The sequence below is a fragment of the Emys orbicularis genome, chromosome 1 (genome assembly GCF_028017835.1).
Source record: "Emys orbicularis isolate rEmyOrb1 chromosome 1, rEmyOrb1.hap1, whole genome shotgun sequence".
NCBI classification, from domain to species: domain Eukaryota; kingdom Metazoa; phylum Chordata; order Testudines; family Emydidae; genus Emys; species Emys orbicularis.
This window is the reverse complement of record NC_088683.1, coordinates 130,291,670-130,310,837: the sequence shown is the minus strand read 5'-3', so window position 1 is coordinate 130,310,837 and position 19,168 is coordinate 130,291,670. Positions and strand designations below refer to the sequence as shown.

The window sequence follows — 19,168 nt, the reverse complement described above, 5'->3', positions numbered from 1 at the left end:
TTCTGAGGGGAATATAGTTATTCCTCAAGCCCCTCCTAAAAAGTGTTCTCATGAAACAGAATGGCTGCTACGTTGTACCCACAAGGTGGCTGAAATTCAGTCCTAGCTGATCACTTACATATACATTCCATAATGCACTCTGAGATCTCTGTTGGGTAAAAGTTGTAATATAAATGTATGATATAATATTCATATATGTTTATTCAATGTTACAAATTTAGCAGGGGGAATATTTCTGTATGCTGACACCCATAATCCAGGATAAACAGAATTCTTGGTAAAATCTTTTAATGAAAATTGCTTTTCCCCACCCTGTGTTTTAGACATTGACGAGTGTGAAAATGACTTCTACAATGGGGGTTGTGTCCATGAGTGCATCAACATTCCAGGCAACTACAGGTGCACGTGCTATGATGGATTCATGTTGGCCCATGACGGTCACAACTGTCTTGGTAAGTAATTAATGTGGTGAAGATGAGTGACTCAATTTGTGCATTTTACCTATTAAGTTGTGGTTAGCAAGCTATATTTTCTCTCTGAATTCTGTAGTCAGGCATATATTATCAGTTAAGACCTAATCCAAACCCCACTGAAATAGACTGGAATCTTTCCAGTGAGTCCAATGGCCTTTGGATTAGGCCCTTAATATGTTCACTGAGCCTGAGAATGACAAGCTTTGCTTCTCCTAGCCCTCAATCCATTCAAATCTAATTTGTTCATCCCTAATATATATCAAAAAGCCACTGCCACACTTACGCTGAATGTTATTTTTTTCTTCAGAAAAGTTACCTGTCTTCATTTCCCTCCCTTTTTTTAGAGTACTCTCTCTCTCTCTCTATTGCCTCCAACTCCTACCATTCCAGCACTAGGCAACCCATTGTCATATGTTTTAAAGTCTGGCTCATTGTTTTCAATGCAGTAGCAAGGTATCAGTAACTGGTGTACATTAGCAGGACAACATGACTAGCCTTTCATGTGATTTTAAAAAAAATGAAACTCCTAGGGGACTAGAAGAATTAATAATAGTTAAGCAATACTATTACTGGTAGACACTTGGCCAGGGACTAATCCAGTTCTTGACTGTCAAAGCTACAAGTCTGGTGAGAGTATAGGATTCCTGGGGAGTAGAACAGTGCAATGGTACAATTATAACTATGTTACCAGTGTTTAAGTCAGAGATGGGCACAAGCTGCCAGATGTGCATGCAGATTCACATCTGGATTTCAAACACCCAAGGTTCAGGGGTGTTTGGATCCAAGATTTTGGTTCATACCCATTTCTGATTTTTAAACATGTTTGGGAATGAAGATGTATATCCCACATTCTGTAAATTAAAGATGTGTACATATTACATTTAGTGCCATTACATCCATTTATAACTGCTACTGCAAGTCCCCCATCCCTACCTTCATGATAGGTCTTTGTGCTGAATCCTAGTGTCCATGCTTCCTGCCTTCCATTCAGCTGTGCATGTACATGTGCACATACATGTACAATCCGCAATAGACTGAGTTGCTCAAAAATCCCAGGCACAAATTCCAGTGACCAGTGTTTTGACACAGACCAAACATCATTGTGGGGTAGTATGTGTAAAATCATATGGTAGGTAGTAGGTACTGACTGGCACAGCTGACATTTTAGTCTGGTTAAAGCTGAAAACCCTGTTTACATAGTGAAAATTGGGAGATCAGATAATGAATAACAAACAATATTGTCCAGTAATGTCAATCTGCACTCAGTGAGGCTGTGGAACAACTAGAATTTTTGAGCAGGTGTTCCTTAATCTTGCAGCTCATATATTCCCCCATTGTTCATTTTCATGCTGGAGTGATGTTTGTTCAGGTGGGTTGTACATCCAGCCTATTAACGGCTTTTTGACCTGAGCTTCCAAATTTTGTCTGTCACAAAAACAAACAGAAATTTAAAAGGCCCTGAACAGACTAATGTATAAATATAACTCTAGACTTTCCCTCCATTCCTCACAGTATTCTAAAAGTCTGTCAGTAAATTTAGGTTAAAGCTTTCTGGGCAAGATCATCCTCCTGGATTAATGTGTTTCAAATAGAGATGGTCAAATTAATAATTATATGAGAACATGGGTGTTTCGTCTATTAAGAACAGTCATTTAAAAAAAAAACTATTCATACTAATGTTCATGAATATCTAATAAAACAGGGCACAAACCATGTTCAAATAGCACAGTCAGTTGGCATTCAAATGAATGTGTGTGGAAATGTGTGTGTGGTTATTGCTTCTTGTTTTGTTTTGTTTATTTTGCTGTATTCGACCAGTTTTATTTTCAGCTCAATTTTGGTGTGATCTTCTCGATGGTGGGGGCTGGGTGTGGTGTGCTAACAAACAGAAGACAAGGGGCATGAACTGATAAACACACATTCATTAGATCTGTGGGGTTTTCCTGCAGGTCTCCAGCATCATGACTCTCCCTTGCCTAAGCCAAAACCCCCATCTGGAGGGTCTTCAGAGCACAGAATGGAACTCTGCTGACTGTGCAGATGCTCAAATTTTCTCCATTGACTTTAGGTCAGCCACATGTTTTGGATGGCATGACCCACAATAATATAGAACACTATACTGAAACTCATGGAGTTTCCTAGAGTAGCTTCACACCTCCTACAAGAGGGCATGGTCCTCCCCAACATATTCTTCAAGTATTGACCTAAGATTTACCAAGAGTCTCCTGAAGATTTGTCATGTTCAGTGGCTATCCCCCAGATCATGCTCCACTTTGTGAATTGGCACTCTTCATCCCATTCAAAAGCCTCTGCAAAGCTGACTGCACAGAGGAGATTCAGTGAACTAAGGAGGAGAGGGAATAATACTATGTGGGCTCCTCAGGATAGATATTTAGGACACTGGACTAAGATTAAGTCTTCATCCTTTTGGGGCCACATAGCTAGGAGAGGATATGTTCCTTGGAATGCATATTGAAAAGTTGGGATGGTGGATGATTGCTGGCATGTGGCAATAAAATAACTGATTTTATATTCTCACAATGAAAAGGAAATTAGGGGAACAGTCTCCCCTTTCCCCCTTTTAAAATTTTAAACCAATATACAGATGTTGAAATGTGCCCAATAGTGAGCCCTCAAGATGGAAGTCTTCAGTCCAGACAGTGGCAGTGCAAGACCCTTGCCATTCCGTACAATCATACTTTAACCTAGTCATGAATGACACTTTCTGGGGAGTGCCTGTGTCTCTTAGAAACTGGACATCAGTCATCAAAAGGGGAACATTCTTGTCTTTTTATATACAGGGTAGGTGTATGCATAACTTCCCGTAAGCTGAGATGAGTATGCATGCCTTTAACCATTGAGTGACATTGTTGGCTGTCTTAATATTAGTAGCTGAGTTCATGAGCACTTAAATCCCAGACAAAGTGAGCTACAACAAACTGCATTTGCACAAGTGAAACTGAGATTTCCATCACTTTTTGGAAATTTTGGCCAGGGCAAACTTTGGCTATTTGCTGCCAAAGAAAAGAGATTTTTCCTTTCTTTTCTAATGGAGAAATTCAACCCTGGAATAAATAAGAGTTGCTGTGTGTGTCCCTTTTCCTTCACACATACATCCCTTCCTTTCAAAAACCACCTCTTGTTTTTGTAGTTAACAGGAAAAACCAGTAATGTTTTATTAAAATGGTACAAAATAGTTTCTCATCAGTTAATGAACTGTTTTGCTGATATTTTTTCAGCTTTATGTACAAGTGATAGCTCCAGCAAATCTCAAAGCCAAAGGATAGCCAGTTTGGGACTATATAGTGTCTTTTATACATATCTCCATGTCTTTTCTGGAAAAGCCATATAGTACTTGATCAGGATGAAATAAATAAGGCTCTATAGAAACTAAACAGGATTCTAAATTCTATAGAATTCAACATGCAATGATTTCAGTTCTACAGAATTAGTAAACCATCCTATGGAATTTAATAGAGTTATATTGCTACTATAACATTCCAGAGGTTGGTTTAAACATGGCCTCTTCTTTCTGTATTTAATTCAATAGGACCCTTCCATAAGAGTTTCATTGACATCACTGGAAGCTGTATGCTTGGATACAAGGCAGAGGTCACCCTATTGTAGTTCATTTGCTCTACAATTTTTAATGAGAGACTTATTGATAGTGATTCCCTAAGCTACACATGTGACTATGTAGCACTCTTGGGATTACACTTGACTTGTCTAGAACTCCACTGACCAGAGGATATAATCCAGTCACAGTTGAGAAGAAAGCTACATCATAACCCCTACGTCTCTTGCTTCATACAGGGCCCTGCAAAATTTTGAACCATCCCTACTTGTCAAGGTTCACATTCCTTTCTAAGCCTCCACTGCATGTCTTTGTAATATAGTCAGTGTAGAAAAATGATTACAATCTTCTTCAGATGCAGCCAAAGATGGAGTTTTCTCAATTAATTAGACAAGATGAGGTTGATGGGTTAAGTGTTTTCTCCTGTGCTCGTATTTAAACATTTTCTCTTTCTTTCTAATGAAGTGAACTTTTTTTTTGGATGAGATTTCTTGGCTACAAATTTATACTGGAAAATATCCAAATCTGTCCTCTGGGGAGTTCAACGCGCTCTCTATTTGACACTTTTATTGAGGAATTTCTCAAATATAATGTGAATGACACCATGGGGATTCAAACTATGATGAGATCCTTGTCTTGCTAAAAATAACTGCTTTTAGTATTGCAATCACTTGAAATAGCAGTAGTTCTCTTTGAATATTATTATTCTAAATTCTATTCAGTAGATACAAGACTAATGTTTAGGCTCTTGCAATAAGCTTTCTTTATTCTTAATTTGAAACCAGTAATGAAATATGCTTTCTGCTTCCATATATGAAGTACTGCTCTTATTTCTTAAAAGCAATTAGCTCACTTGTCCAGATGTTATTTTCAGTTTTATTTTCTCCCATTGATTTATTGATAAATTAATTTTATTTCATGTCCTTCGTAGTTTTAGCCATAGTGTCACTTTCAGTTGCTCTTTTTCCTCTAGCCAAGGCCCTGAAATAATTGACCATCCTTTCAATTGATGCCTAATAGCCATAGTAGATATAAATCATCCATAGTAAATATAAATTTTAAGATTAAATTCTGTTTTTTGATATGCAGAGTGCTCCAGTAACATCTATAGGAGATGTTGGCATGAGTTTCAGTGGGTGGGATTTATCCCTTAAAAACTTCTTATTCAGAATATGATCTCAGGCCCAGTTCAGCAAAGCAACTAGACGTGTTCTTAATGCCCATTATCAGCAGTGGGACTTACAGTTAAGCACCAGATTAAGTGTTTTGCTGAAGGGATCGACTTAAGTGTGAACTTAAATGCTAGAATCATATTCTGAAAGATGATGGGCCTGTATGGGTAGAATTTAGCACTTAATTTATTGCTATATTTTGATTAGAAGAGTTGCTGATTTCTTTGGGGAATTGTATTGTCTAATGGATCACTCTGCTGGTAGCTCTGTGGATAAAGCAGTTATATACCATCACACTGGTGCCTAGACACCGCTATCTTTGCATGAGCTCTTGCCATGATTTCAAAGATTTAAGCATGGGGTGAGGTGGCTAAAGCACTGGTGCTGTAAGGCTTCTTCCATTTCAGACTAAGGTGCAACATGGGTGTGGGGAGGGTTGTATTTCTATGCTGCTGCTGTTGTGGAGACTTTAGAATTTGTTGTTACTTTCTACCATAATGTCTGTGAGTTCTGAGTAGCAGCCAGGATGATAAATGGAGAATGACTTGAATCTAGCAGGGAAGAGAGAGAGATTGATTTTCTTGCTTTTCAGTCTAATCCTGGCTCTGTCACTGTTTTGCTCTATGGTTTCCAATCTATAAAATTGGGTTAATAATATTTATCTACCTACCTCACTGGAGTGTTGTATGAATGGCAGGAAGAAAGTATGGTCAGCTCCTAGTAATGGTCTTCTGGGAAGCTGTCTGTGCTGATTTTATATCTCACAGCAATCTTTCATGGCACTGACAGTGAGGTTTGTTGACTCACTTACGGTGCCCTGCTGGGGGTGGATGAGGTGGTGCTATTGTAGTCCAGATCTTGCATCTGAGAAATTCCAGATAGTGGTGATGAGCATTTTCCCTATCTCCTCAGGGACCCTCAACTATAGGGCACTGCTTACTTAATCTGGTCATGTATCCTGCTCCACATGAATTTGAGGCTGCTGGGAGAGACATCATAAAGATAACATAACATAAATACAACACAGTTACTACACTTGGATTCTAAAACTACATGTATTAAATATGAAACCAAAGAGATAAGTATATGGTCATATAGTTAAGCTCTGGTGAATCAGTGCGATGTACTGGGTTGAAGCATTGCCACCACTGTATAGATGATACTCAGCTCTATGTTTCATCTTCACTAAACATGGATTCTGCTTTTTTCTGTGGAGTCAAAAATGACTTCTAGGCTTTGGGCTTCAGTGAGAAAAAAGGTGCTGTAGAGAATACAGTGAGCTGAGACTATTTTAGAGAAAAGTTCAGGTGTTCAGTTTTGGCCATGTTAAACTGACAACAAGATACATGGGAGGAGATCTCAGGCTGAGATGCAGGACTGGATGGAGGAAGAGGAGTCAGGAGTAAAAAGGCAAATTTGACAATCACCAGCATGAAGATGATGGTTGAAATTGTATGAATGGATGTGTGTACCTAAAGAAAGGGAGTAAAGTGAGAGGAGGGGGTCAAAGATGGAGCCCAAAGGGACCACCATGGAGAGTGGAGAAGGAAGTCCTACCTATTCAGATGCAGTAGGAATGATCAGAGAGAGGAGAAGCACCAGGAGGAGGACAGTTACCATAGCCAAGCAGGAAGATGTGACAAACATAGTTAAAAGCAGCATAGTTCAAGGAGGATAAGAATGGGGTATAGACCTGAGATTCAGCCAGGAAAATGACTAAAAACCTTGGTAAGGGCAATTCTCACTGCTATCCACAGCTAACCATTCCAAAGCTATTCAACAGTTCAGAATAGAAAGTGGAGACGAATGCCTTGTCTATTTGAAACTAGAAACTGAGAGCGCCTTGTTTTGCAAGATTTCTTGGCCAGAGTGGCTCACAGATAAGCTGATGTTTCTCTGTACCAAGTCTTCTGTTTCCCAATCGCTAATCTGAATATGAAAAAATAAGGAAAGAAAACAATGTGTACAGGTTATACATGGAGGAACATTATTTGGATTGATTGTTGCATTTAAAAACCTCCAAATTGCATTGTTCTTCTCCTGGAGACAGAATTATGAACACATCATTATCAGTCTTCCCCCCCCCCCCCCCCCCAAAAAAAAATTGAAGTTACTGTCTTAGTACAAATCAAACTAAACTGAATCCACATTTGGGGAAATTATCATGAGTCAAATTTATTCCTGGTGTAAAAACAGAATTGTATCAGTAATCAATTTTGCCTTTTGCGTAGCTCAATAAACGCGTTATTCATAGCTCTCTGGACGCCGCCTCCACCCCCAGCTATCATCTGTAACATTCCCTTTTTAACAGGAGTTAGTGTTCTTTATTACAAAAACACTTTCTGTTTTCCAGATTGCATTTACCTTAACACATTAAGATTAGTTTATATTTCATAGAGAAGTTTTTTCTTTATAACATCTCTAGGCAATAAGCCTTCTTAAGTAGGTGTCATACAGTTGTTCACCACCACCAAACAAGACACAAGATAATATAGACAATAATTTTTATTTTTAATATGTTAATTTATACATTTATTTTAGTTATAGTCTTCTGTATGGTGTTACTTGCTATACTATCCAAGCACTTCACAAACACTTAATGGATTTATACTCATGACATCCCGGTGAGGAAAGGAAGTATTATTTTCTACGTTTTAATAATTTTTGTATGCCTCAGTTCCCTATTTAAGTGACCTCCTGATCTCCACACCAGATACACCTTTGAGGATTTGAGCCTAAGTGTGAACTTGATGTGTGAACAGTGTGAGCTTGATGATCCTGTTGTTGTTGTTAAAAATAGTACTCCTAAAGCATCTTTCATTTGAATGTTTTGTAAACTTTTATTAAATCTCATAACAACCTTTGGACGTCAATAAGGGATTAGTGGTTTTACAGGGGTTACTTCCACCCCTATTGCATTGCAGCCATCTTTAACAATACACAGTCTAACTGCACAACACTTTGGGACAGGAAGTGAATTGACATTGCCGAACGTTATTACCAGGGTTGGAAACAGGAGAGCAAAAGAAGTCATGTCTCTCTCTAAATGCATTTCGGGGCAGGGCATAAAACCAAGAACCTAACTTCTTGTGGTCATTTAGAAGCTAATGGCCCATTTCGTAAAAGTTGGAATGCTAGCCCCAATGTACTGGCCTGATTCCAACCCAGATGATGATATGCTGCAATTTCAATTGGATAATATATATAAAACTTTAAAATGGCAGTTCAGCACTTTTCACATTCAGCACTTCAGTGCCCTCCCTTTGCTGTCAAGGATCATTTGATCATTTGATTTTTTTTTAACTGTTTGTTTATTTTAACAAGTTTACAAATTCTTGCCATGTAAATATCAGAAACAAACCAATCGTTGCAACAATTAGCTACACCGGAATATAGTCATCAGATCTTTCTTTTTAGCAGGATGTTACAGAGTGACCATCATTACAACACATGTAATTTCTAGTAATTTTATTAAATTGAATGAAATCTCTATATACACATATTTAACAGACCAGGCATGTCTATCAAATGTTACTATATAGTTTATTTTTTTTTAAATTCAGTTAGAAACAAAAACCTACCTGATGCCTCTCCTGCACTTTTGGGATGAATGTGTAAACTGGGGATGGGGTTGGCTGAATCTGTCTCTGAACCTAAAGCAGGAGGGGACTTGCAAATATATAAGAAATCATTTCATATACTCCCAGATGCGAAATGTCGACAAGTTGTAACACTAATTGATTTACGCTTGCATAATCATTGGCGTGGTTAAAGAGAGCAGTGCCTTACTTTTGATTCAGCTTTATTTTTTCTTCTCTCTCTTCAGACAGCTGCATGCAATATGTTGCTCACATGAACTCCAAATGAATGCTTCTATTACTGATGTTTATTTTTCTTTATATTACCCAACAGTTCAAATAGATTTTTTTCCTGTTAAAACATTGAACATTTAAAATGTGAAACTAAACAACTTTTGGAAAGCTTCGTACATTTCATAAACACAAATATTTTTAAGAGAAACTGAATGATTGGCCATTCATTTGGCCCTCCTCCAGCTGCCCTCCCCCTAGTTTGCTAAACCTACTTGACGGGTAGGGATGAGACCATTTGGTACTGTCACCCTCTAATACACTAGATATGCCTTTAATGATATTATCAGTCATAAATTCTCTTAAAGATTTTCATAGTTGCAAATCTGATTGAAACCCCTTGGCAGTCAGAGGAGGGATTTAGAAACCCAATGGCTTTATTTTAATAACTCTTCATTTTTATTAAAACACATACAAAACCACACACTTTTATTGACTAAAGCCCTTACTCTTTTACAGCAAGCATTTTGCATGAGTAAGGATTTCAGGGTTTGGCAGTTGTTTGAGGTCTAGGAGGAGGCCAGACTTTCAAAATGAGTTGCAATGGGTGCACCAGCAAAAATCCACATTGTAGATTGAAGTAAAGTGCACAAGTAACTGATTTTTATACACAAATGGAAAGTTTCTCTGTATGGAAACAGGTGAATGCATGTTTATTTTACAGGCACCTTTTGAGCCCTGTTTTTAAAACCTAACATTAGAAGTAGCAGTTCCTAGTCATATCATGTTTTACAAAATATTTCTAACTTCCTACTTGTTCAGAGAATTAATTTTACTTTTAATAGTGTTATATCAGTTTAAAACAGTCACTAGTCCCCATTGATTCAGTTTTTTGCCTCAAATGAATTATTACAATGACAAACACATCTAAGGCACCGAACCCTTTAGTATTCAGATGCACAAAATTAAATACCTGAATTTAATAATGAACAATAGTCATCCGCATGTACTACAGTCCAGTGATTCTCAAACTTTTTTACTGGGGACTCCTTTCACACAGCAAGCCTCTGAGTGCGACCCTCCTTATAAATTAAAAACACCTTTTAATATATTTAACACCATTATAAATGCTGGAGGCAAAGCGGGGTTTGGGGTGGAGGCTGACAGCTCATGACCCCCCACATAATAACCTCGTGACCCCATGGGGGGTCATGACCCCCAGTTTGAGAACCCCTTTACTACATCTTCCATCCATGGATCTCTAGGTGTTGTACAAATACTAATGAATTAAGCCTCAAAGCTCCCCTTTAATGTAGTGTTATAATTATAGGATTAATTTTGATGTTGCTACCCTTCCTGCCCTCCTCTTGCCCTCATGGCTGTTTTTAAGTTTTAGGGTTTTTCTCCCTTATCCGCTTCTTACTATTGGCCATGTGGTAACCATGGAAAGTTCCAGGAGTCCCTTCATTCAAATCCTCACAAACATCAGGTCTTTGGCTTGTCTGGAAAAGTTTATTTTGGGTAGTCCAGCAGGGACTGCAAAGTGCCGCTTGAAGCGCGGTGGAGTATAGATTTGCCCACACACACCTCTGACTCTCCTCTTTCCCTCTCAGGTGACCCCTCCCCCACCAGCAGCTTGAACCCCTATCCTGTAAGCCCACCCTCCTCCAAATTAGAGTGAGTTGCATTGCAGTCTGGCAAACAGAGACACAGTGCCACTCAGGTTTGACCTGGCCAAAAAGTGATCAGACAGTGGCCCTGCGGGGTCTGAGGCCTATATAGTCCAGGCACATGTCATCTGTTAACAGTTTGTGCCCCTATTAATAGAAGTACTAGTTCACAAAACAAGTCCAAGAGAGGCATTTTTAGTACCTCAGGCTTGGTTAGCATGACTCTGGTCAAAGGGCATAAGACGGGGTGGGCAAACTTTTTGGCCCGAGGGCCACATCTGGATATGGAAATTTGTATGGCGGGTCATGAATGCTCATGAAATTGGGGTTGGGGTGCAGGAGGGGGTGAGGGCTCTGGCTGGGGGTGCAGGCTCCGGGGTAGGGCCAGAAATGAGGAGTTCAGGGTGTGGGAGGGGGCCATGGGCTGGGGTGAGGGCTCCGGCTGGGGATGCGGGCTCTGGGGTGAGGCTGGGGATGAGGGGCTTGGGGTGTAGGAGGGTGCTCCAGGCTGGGACTGAGGGGTTTGGAGTGTGGGAGGGGGATCAGGGCTGGGGCAGGGGGTTGGGACATGGCGGGTGGCTCAGGGGTGCAGGCTTGGGGAAGCGCTTACCTCAAGCGGTTTCCGGAAGCAGCAGCATGTCCCCCCTCCAGCTCCTATGCAGAGGCACGGCCAGGCAGCCCTGCGCACTGCCCCATCCAAAGGTGCAGCCCCTGCAGCTTCCATTGGGTGCAGTTCCCAGCCAATGGGAGCTGCGGAGGCAGCGCTTGGGGTGGGAGCAGCGTGTGGAGTGGAGGCCCCTGGCTGCCTCTATGCGTAGGAGCCAGAAGGGGGACATGCTGCTGCTTCTGGGAGCCATGTGGAGTGGCCCCCGACCCTGCTCCCCGGCTCAAGCACCAGAGCGGAGCAAGCCCCAGACCCCACTCCCCGGCAGGAGCTCGAAGTCTGTATTAAAATGGCTGGTGGGCCGGATGTGGCCCGCAGGCCATAGTTTGCCCACCCTGAGGCATAAGACCTTCCCACAAGTCCAAAGAAATTGTCATGGCTAAAGATCTATGGCCTATGAACGATGTCTCTTTTAAAGGCATGCTCCATTAGCCCATGGGTGGGAACCACAGGTGCTGACGTTTGTTTTTGCCGGTGGGTGCGCCTCTCTGTCCCCTCCCCAGTGTGAGCATGGGCAGGGCCTCGCGGGGAAGAGGCCAAGCAGGGGCAGGGCCTACTCAGGGCAGAGTGGCAGGTGGGGCCTCAAGGGGAAGAGGCCAAGTGTGGGCGGGGCCTCTGGGCAGAGCATGGGCGGAGCAGGAGGCGGGGCCACAGTCCAGGCATCAGAGCACACAAAAGATTAATCTGGCCCTGTGGATTTTTTTTGGTTGGTGCTTGAGCCCCGGAGCACCCACAGTGTCAGCACCTATGGTAGGAACTGTTATCTCCATTTTTACAAACCATGTGGGAAACGGAGACACAGAGAAGTTAGAGAGCTCTAATTCTGTATCCCTGAGTGTTTGGATGCCCAACTTGAGCCCCTGACTTTTCAGAGCTGCAATCCCATGGACATCAGTTGGAGCTGTAAGTGGTCAGCACCTTTAAAATTTTGTGCCCTAAGTGTAGTTAAGCTTGGAAGCCCAAGTTAGAGGACACTTTTGAAAAAGTGTCTCTAGATTATTGTCCAGTGTTTCACACAGAAAAAGCCAGGAATTCGGATTCTAAGGGGCCTGATCCAAAGCCATTGAAGTTAGTGGATCATTGATCTAAAGCTCATTGAAGATAGGTTCTGAGTCCTGAGCTTTTGCCATAAGACATTCCTTCTGCCAGTCCCCAGGAGCCTTTACATGAAAGCTTTCCTTCTGAGCACGTCTTAAATATTTGGGCACCCAAAATTAACCTCCTGTGTTTACGTGACAGATCTTTCTTTGCATGTTAATTTACTATCTGCTTGTTTTTTTCATCCACTGAGACCTAAAAGGTACCAAAACGAGAGTGAGTTTGGGTCAGTTCAATTATAAATGTTGTTAGGTATGAGGAAATACTGTAATAAAAATTATGGAGTAAATCTTGGTCAATGACAACTAGGAAGGAATAATCTCAGCCTATCATAAATAAAGAACCCAGAAGCTGTATGTCAGCAAAATTGATTTCTGCCTCTTATTTCTGCAAGTATTCCTGTGATTTGATTTTTAAATACTCCCATAGAGGAGGCAGTCGATTAAACTAAGTTAGTAGCTTACATTGACACTGCCACTCACAAATACGTTCTACAGTATGTTAGCATGAGCCAGTAATTTGGAAGCCAGATTCTACTCTTTGATGTGTATTTGGCTCTCATTAAATTAGAGAGAAACTTTAAGGTGGGATATGTCTCTACTGTACATGTGTTGATCCAGTTAGTTGTAATCGGATACCTGGAGTGGCCTTTATGTAAACACAAATGGTGTCTCTGTCAATATAAGTACTTTTGAACTGCATCACTATAGTACCTGAGCACCTGCTATTTTTGTGGGATCCACTGAAATAAGGAGGGCACGGGTGATTGGGAGAAGAAAAGGTGTGCAAGGGTGGATTGATAAATTATTATTCATTTTTATTTATAATACAGTACTTGTAATTACACTGTAGTTACATAGTATTTAGGATATAATTATGCTTTAGCTATGTTTCCTGATAACTAATTATCACTAATTCACATAACCAGAGCTTAACTATATGACCATATACTTATCTCTTTGGTTTCATATTTAATACATGTAGTTTTAGAATCCAAGTGTAGTAACTGTGTTGTATTTGTTATCTTTATATTTAGACTGTTAGTTAACATCCTGGTTTTAGTAGTAATTATCAAAAAGTAATTAGTAATTATCCTACAGTGTAATTGCAGTAAAAAATGTAACCATATTTTTTTTCTAAGGGCTTGTCTAAACAAAGAGTTAGTGCACAGCAAGCTGGGGCATACATCTACAGTGAACGAGCATGCTCACACTCACTAACTTCAAAAGTTCTGTAGTTCAAATTGCAGTAGATCAACGCACACTGCAGAACATCTAGTGTGTGGTAGTAGGATCCACATGGCAGTTAGAGCACTATAGATTTACACGCCAGCTTGCCACTCACTAACTCTCTGTTTAGTCAAGTCCTAAAATGGATGAGCACTAAAAGTAAAATATGATAATCAATACTCTTGTTAAGCAGGTCCCAGGCCAAAATCTTGGTTTCTATCACTCTTTGTAGGGCCCTGTTCTTGCAATTTGATGCACACAGTGGACTCGTGCACCCATGTAGAGTCCCACTGACTTCAGTAGGACTATGTACAGGTATAAAGGACTGGTGCATATTGTAAGATCAGGGCCTAAAACTCTTTGGGCCTAATCCAAACCCTACAGAAGTCAGTTGGGTTCTTTCCACTGATTAAATGGGCTTTGGATCAGACCCTTTCTATGTAAAGAAATGGCAGTATCTCACTATGCATTACACAATGGAAACATATCCAATTACATGATATAACATTACCCTAAAAGGGAGGAATTCTCTAGCTCAATGATACCAAAACAAACATATGGACAAAATTATGATAACACCTTTTAATATGGCATTTGGAAGACTACAGGTAATATCTAAAAAAGAAATAAATGTATTTCTGGACTTGGCAGTACCAAAATGATGGTTCAAAAAATTGGAAGGACTTTGGAGAAGAACACAAAGAAATGATTAAGGGGCTGCAGAGATTGATATATATGGAAAATCTGGAAAGAAACTGAATATACATAACTGTAAATAAACTAGTAACTGAAATCCCATGCTGTCACACAAGTGTAATTCATAAAGTCATGTATGTAAAAAAGCTGAAAATGTGGGCTCTGGTTTCATTGTGCTGTGTTGTAGTGACCAATGTTGCTGTTTGTACATGATCCCCAAAGTTTTTGCACAGAGCTGCCCCCAGCTGGAGGCATAACTACCCGTTTGTTACCCCATGTACCTGTTACTTCCACCTCCTCTGATCAAGTGTCACATACCAACTGCCCCAGTAGCAGCGTGAAGTAAGGGTGGCATGGTATGGGGAGGTCGTTCTTAAGCTCAAAAGGGCTGAGATTGGATGGTAACAAACCGTGAATCTCAGTGATGATTGAATCTGGTGAAATTCTGAGCAAAAAGAGCTCTCAACCATGCTAGTAGTTGTTTCAATATCTTCACACTGACGCTACAGACATAATAGCCTTCAGAGTGATACACACACATTCCTGGAGTCTTATTATATAGATGAGAACTGAGGGAGCATATGATAAGCCTTTCCAGATATGGGAATAGGGGTGAGAACCAAGGAGACGTTTCATTTTGTCATAGCTAAGGAAAATTTTGGCTGAATATCACTGGGGGGAAAGTCTTTATAATGATCATGATTAGACAGTGTAATAATCTCCTAAGCAAAGTATTTAAAGCTTTGCTCGAGTCATTTAAAACAGAATGGACAAAGCACTGAAGAATGTTAGGTGGATATTTATTTATTAAGATTTCAGTTTTATAAATATGCCACACCAAAGGGTGCCTTTCCAAAACTCCAGGACTTTGTGGTATACATTAAAAACAATATAATATAGGAGATAAGTGATCTAATAAGGCTTCTACATCTGTTTTTCTTCCTTTTTAAAGCAGGTTTAAAAATAAAATAACCAAATTATTTAAATATGTGTGAATTTTTTAAAATGTCTGTGATACTGCAAAAATTGTGTTTAAATTGATTTTTGTAAGTTTTCCTAATGTACTGTCATCACAAGCATTATTATTTACAAAAGAAAAAATGTACAATCTTTCAAGGTTGAAATGGTATAAATATGGACTGAAAATCTTTTCTATTATTTACTTAGTGCAATATAAAAGTACCTATAATACATTGTTAGATAAATACTAGAAAAAGAAAACTAATGACACTGTGTATAGCATTTTGGCTCTATATTAAGAAAAAAGTCTTCTAATTCACTATGATAAAATCTATGTGTTGCTATATTTAGACTCAACTGGGAATTTCAACTCTTTTTTTTAATGCTCTTTAGAAGCATTGCAAAACTTCCTTTGTTTAACTCTGTCTCTCATTTATGTTGAAGAGGTAAGTGAGAAACTGCTTCTGAAACTAGGCAGAGATGCAATAAAAAGTGTTAATATGACAGGCAACATTGAGCTGCACATCCCATTATTGATTTATAGAATTAGAAATGGCCTGGTGCTTCGAGAACAGGTTAGGGAGTCGAATAATCTGAATTCTCTGTTCCAGGGGCTTGTTTTGTGACTGAGGGCACAAGTCATTTAGCATTTGATCCTGCAAGAGGTTAAGCACTCTGGTCCCAATCCATCAAAGCACTTAGATCCCAATCCAGTATGTGCTTATGCGTGCAACCCCTTGCAAGGTCAAGGCATTATCTTCTCTGACTCAATTTTCTCCTGTGTTAAATGGGTGTGATACTTACCTATGAGTGTCAAGTCTTAATTTATGTTTGTGATAAGCTTTGAGATTCTCAGTTGGAAGATGTGATACAGTGCAAAGGTTTAAAATTACTGGAAAGAGTCCCATTGATTTCAGTGGAATATTTTGAGTCACTGTAGGCCCAGTCTCACAAATTTATTTGATTGCATGTTGAAAGCATGTAAAGCTTATTCCTATGATGTGAAATCACATGAACATTGGGGGGTTGGACCGAGTTTCAGTTTAAGTGAGTTTGAAATCAAAACTTCAAATGAAAAACTGAAGGGGTTCAAGTCTACATGAACCAAAAGTAAGAAGGTTCCAGTGAATGGCAACTGTAATTTCACACAGCTTTAGTTCTCAAGTTGGAGTTAACATGTGCGCACCAAATCACTACTCTATGATATCTTCATGACGGTACTTCAAGGAGTGATGTGGCAGCAACTGGCTGTGGCCAATCAGACATAAGAATATAGTATTTGCCAATACCAGATCAGAACAGTGATTCATCTAGTCTAGTATTCTGTCTCTGAAAACAACCAATATCAGATGTTTCAGAGGAAGATATAAGAAATCCCATAATGGAATAACCTGCCCATAGAGTGTTTCTTCTTAACCGCTGCCAATTAGAGGTTGGCTTATGCAGGAAACGTGGTTTATATCCCCTGTAAATATTTTATCCTGTCTAATGTAACTGTGGATGTTTTCATGATCCACATAATCCATTGTTTAAAATCTACTAAACTGTTGGACTCGGTGGTATCTCATGGCAATGAGTTCTGCAGGTTAATTATGTGTTTTGGTTTTAAAAATATATTTTATCGGTTTGAAATCTGTTACCTTTCAATCAATCACTTGTGGAAAATTCCTACAATAATAATAGAAAATGCTTACCTTTTAATTAGTTTTTTTTTTTTTAAATCCTACAAAATTAAATAAAGAATTATATTCCTGCTATAGAATTTCATCAAATGGGATTCAAGATACCGGTAGGAAAGATATAACTCTGTTAACTTCTACAAATGTTTTACAGCAATTTCTATATAAGCATATTGGTTTCATCCCAATTCATTAGCACTTTCCATGAGGGGATGATGCAGATGCTACTGTAGTGTCTTTTAGCTGCTCAGTGGATGACAAAACCCTCAATTATATCAACCATAGCAACACCAACTGCTCTTTGAAAGAGCTACAGGTAGCTAAACTTGTTCATTTAGTTTGTAATGCAACACACACATAATTAGTATCTAAATGTTTTATACCTATGGAGGCATTTTTGAATTAAATGTTTTCTAAAGTCTTGATAGCTGGAAAAGCCACATAGTTGGAGTTCTTACAAGATTTCTAGCAGCGTATATCTGTGTAACAGAGGGCACAATTAAAATGAATGCTGTGTCTCATTTTACATTTAAAAAAAAATCTTAACACGTAGGTAGTATCTTTTACCCTGAAAGGTCTTGATTTTATTTTTAAGACACAACCTGTAGCCTGAATAATCTCTTATGCAGGTTATTGATATGTAGGGGGCTGGAAATTCTGGACTAGATCGTCACCTGGCATAAATCGGTATATTTCCATTGTACCTATGACAATTTACACTGGGTGAGGATCTGGCCCCCTATGTGTTTTAGAATCATGAACTTTGTAACTTTGCTTTGTTGGGATGCAGCATTGTCCCTGCACAGAGTGAGAAAATGGGTTCTTAGGCTACCACTTCCCCAGGTGTGGAGCTTGTGAAGTTGGCAGGAACGGGGTAGTTTATCGTGGAGACAGCATTCCCCACTCATTCACTCTCACTTCCCAGCAAGGATATTGTCTGGGTTTTTTTGCTCCCTTTCCCTTGCAGAAATGAAGAGGAGCATATAACACATTAAAGTATAATCCTTAGAGTGCTCATCTGAAGAAGTGAGGTTCTTACCCATGAAAGCTTATGCTCCCAATACTTCTGTTAGTCTTAAATGTGCCACAGGACCCTCTGTTGCTTTTTACAGATTCAGACTAACACGGCTACCCCTCTGGTTGGAATGGTTTCCATGCTATCCCAAATGTCTTTCATCGAAAGCCACATTCCTCCAATGCATCTGGGATTGCCCAGTTATTAAGAATCTCTGCTTCTAAATTCAGCTGGTCTGTTATAAGATTATGATAACCCAATATCAATTAACATCATCACTCTTCCTGCTTGGTATTACCAATGCTGCTGCTTCATCTGTGGGAATAGTCAATACCTTTTTCCTACTTGCTTAAAAGCATATACTTGTCCTCTGGATCTCCAGTATATCATCCTTCTGTTGAAACCTGAAATAAATAATTTGTTTAGTATTTATAGTGTCTAAATCTGACACACATGTAAATTAAGGAAGCAGTCAAACACATTTTTCAGACCATATTTTAGATAGATTATTTGGAATAAAATCCCTTAACAGTTTGTAAATTGAAGAAATCCATAAACAGGTTCTTTCCACTATCCTATGCTACAACTGGCAACTGACTCTTCCACCTCTGTCACCAAAAAATGTTTTTCCACATTCAGAACTCTTTCCATGGTATATTGGACATTGCTACTGCATTTTGCCAATATGATAACTAGAGCTGGTTGAAAATTGGAGTTCCATAATTTCCCCCCAGAGGATAGGTATTTTGAAACTTGTTTTAATCCTGAATGGGGTGAAAAGTAAAAATAAACATTTTTTTGTGGAAAAGTTCCAAAAAAATTCTGATTGAAATCAACCTTTTTCAAAATTCACAGATAGAAATATTCCATTTTACTTTATTGAACTGAATAAAAATTTCATTTTAGATTGGTTTGTCATTAATCTGTGTTTGCCTGAGCTGCCATGGTGCCTCATGGGAATGGTAGTTCAGGTACCTCATCTCCACATTCTCTTCTATGGAAGAGGCCCCCATCTGGCCCATAATGGAAAATGGGCACTTTGCACCTAAACTATGTCTTCCATCAGGCTTTGTGACAGTTCAAGGAAACACAGATTAATGTCTGACTGATCCAAAACAAAATGTTTCAA

At 39.3% G+C, this 19,168-nt stretch overlaps 1 protein-coding gene across 1 annotated transcript in view; it reads left to right on the top strand.

Annotated features, from left to right (window-relative positions):
* Positions 1 to 19,168, top strand: part of SCUBE1 (signal peptide, CUB domain and EGF like domain containing 1) — a 314,156-nt gene that overhangs the window by 55,940 nt on the left and 239,048 nt on the right. Inside the window, exon 3 of the mRNA XM_065410229.1 lies at positions 324 to 452. Coding sequence (XP_065266301.1) covers positions 324 to 452 — 129 coding nt within the window. The remainder of the gene's footprint in view (positions 1 to 323; positions 453 to 19,168) is intronic.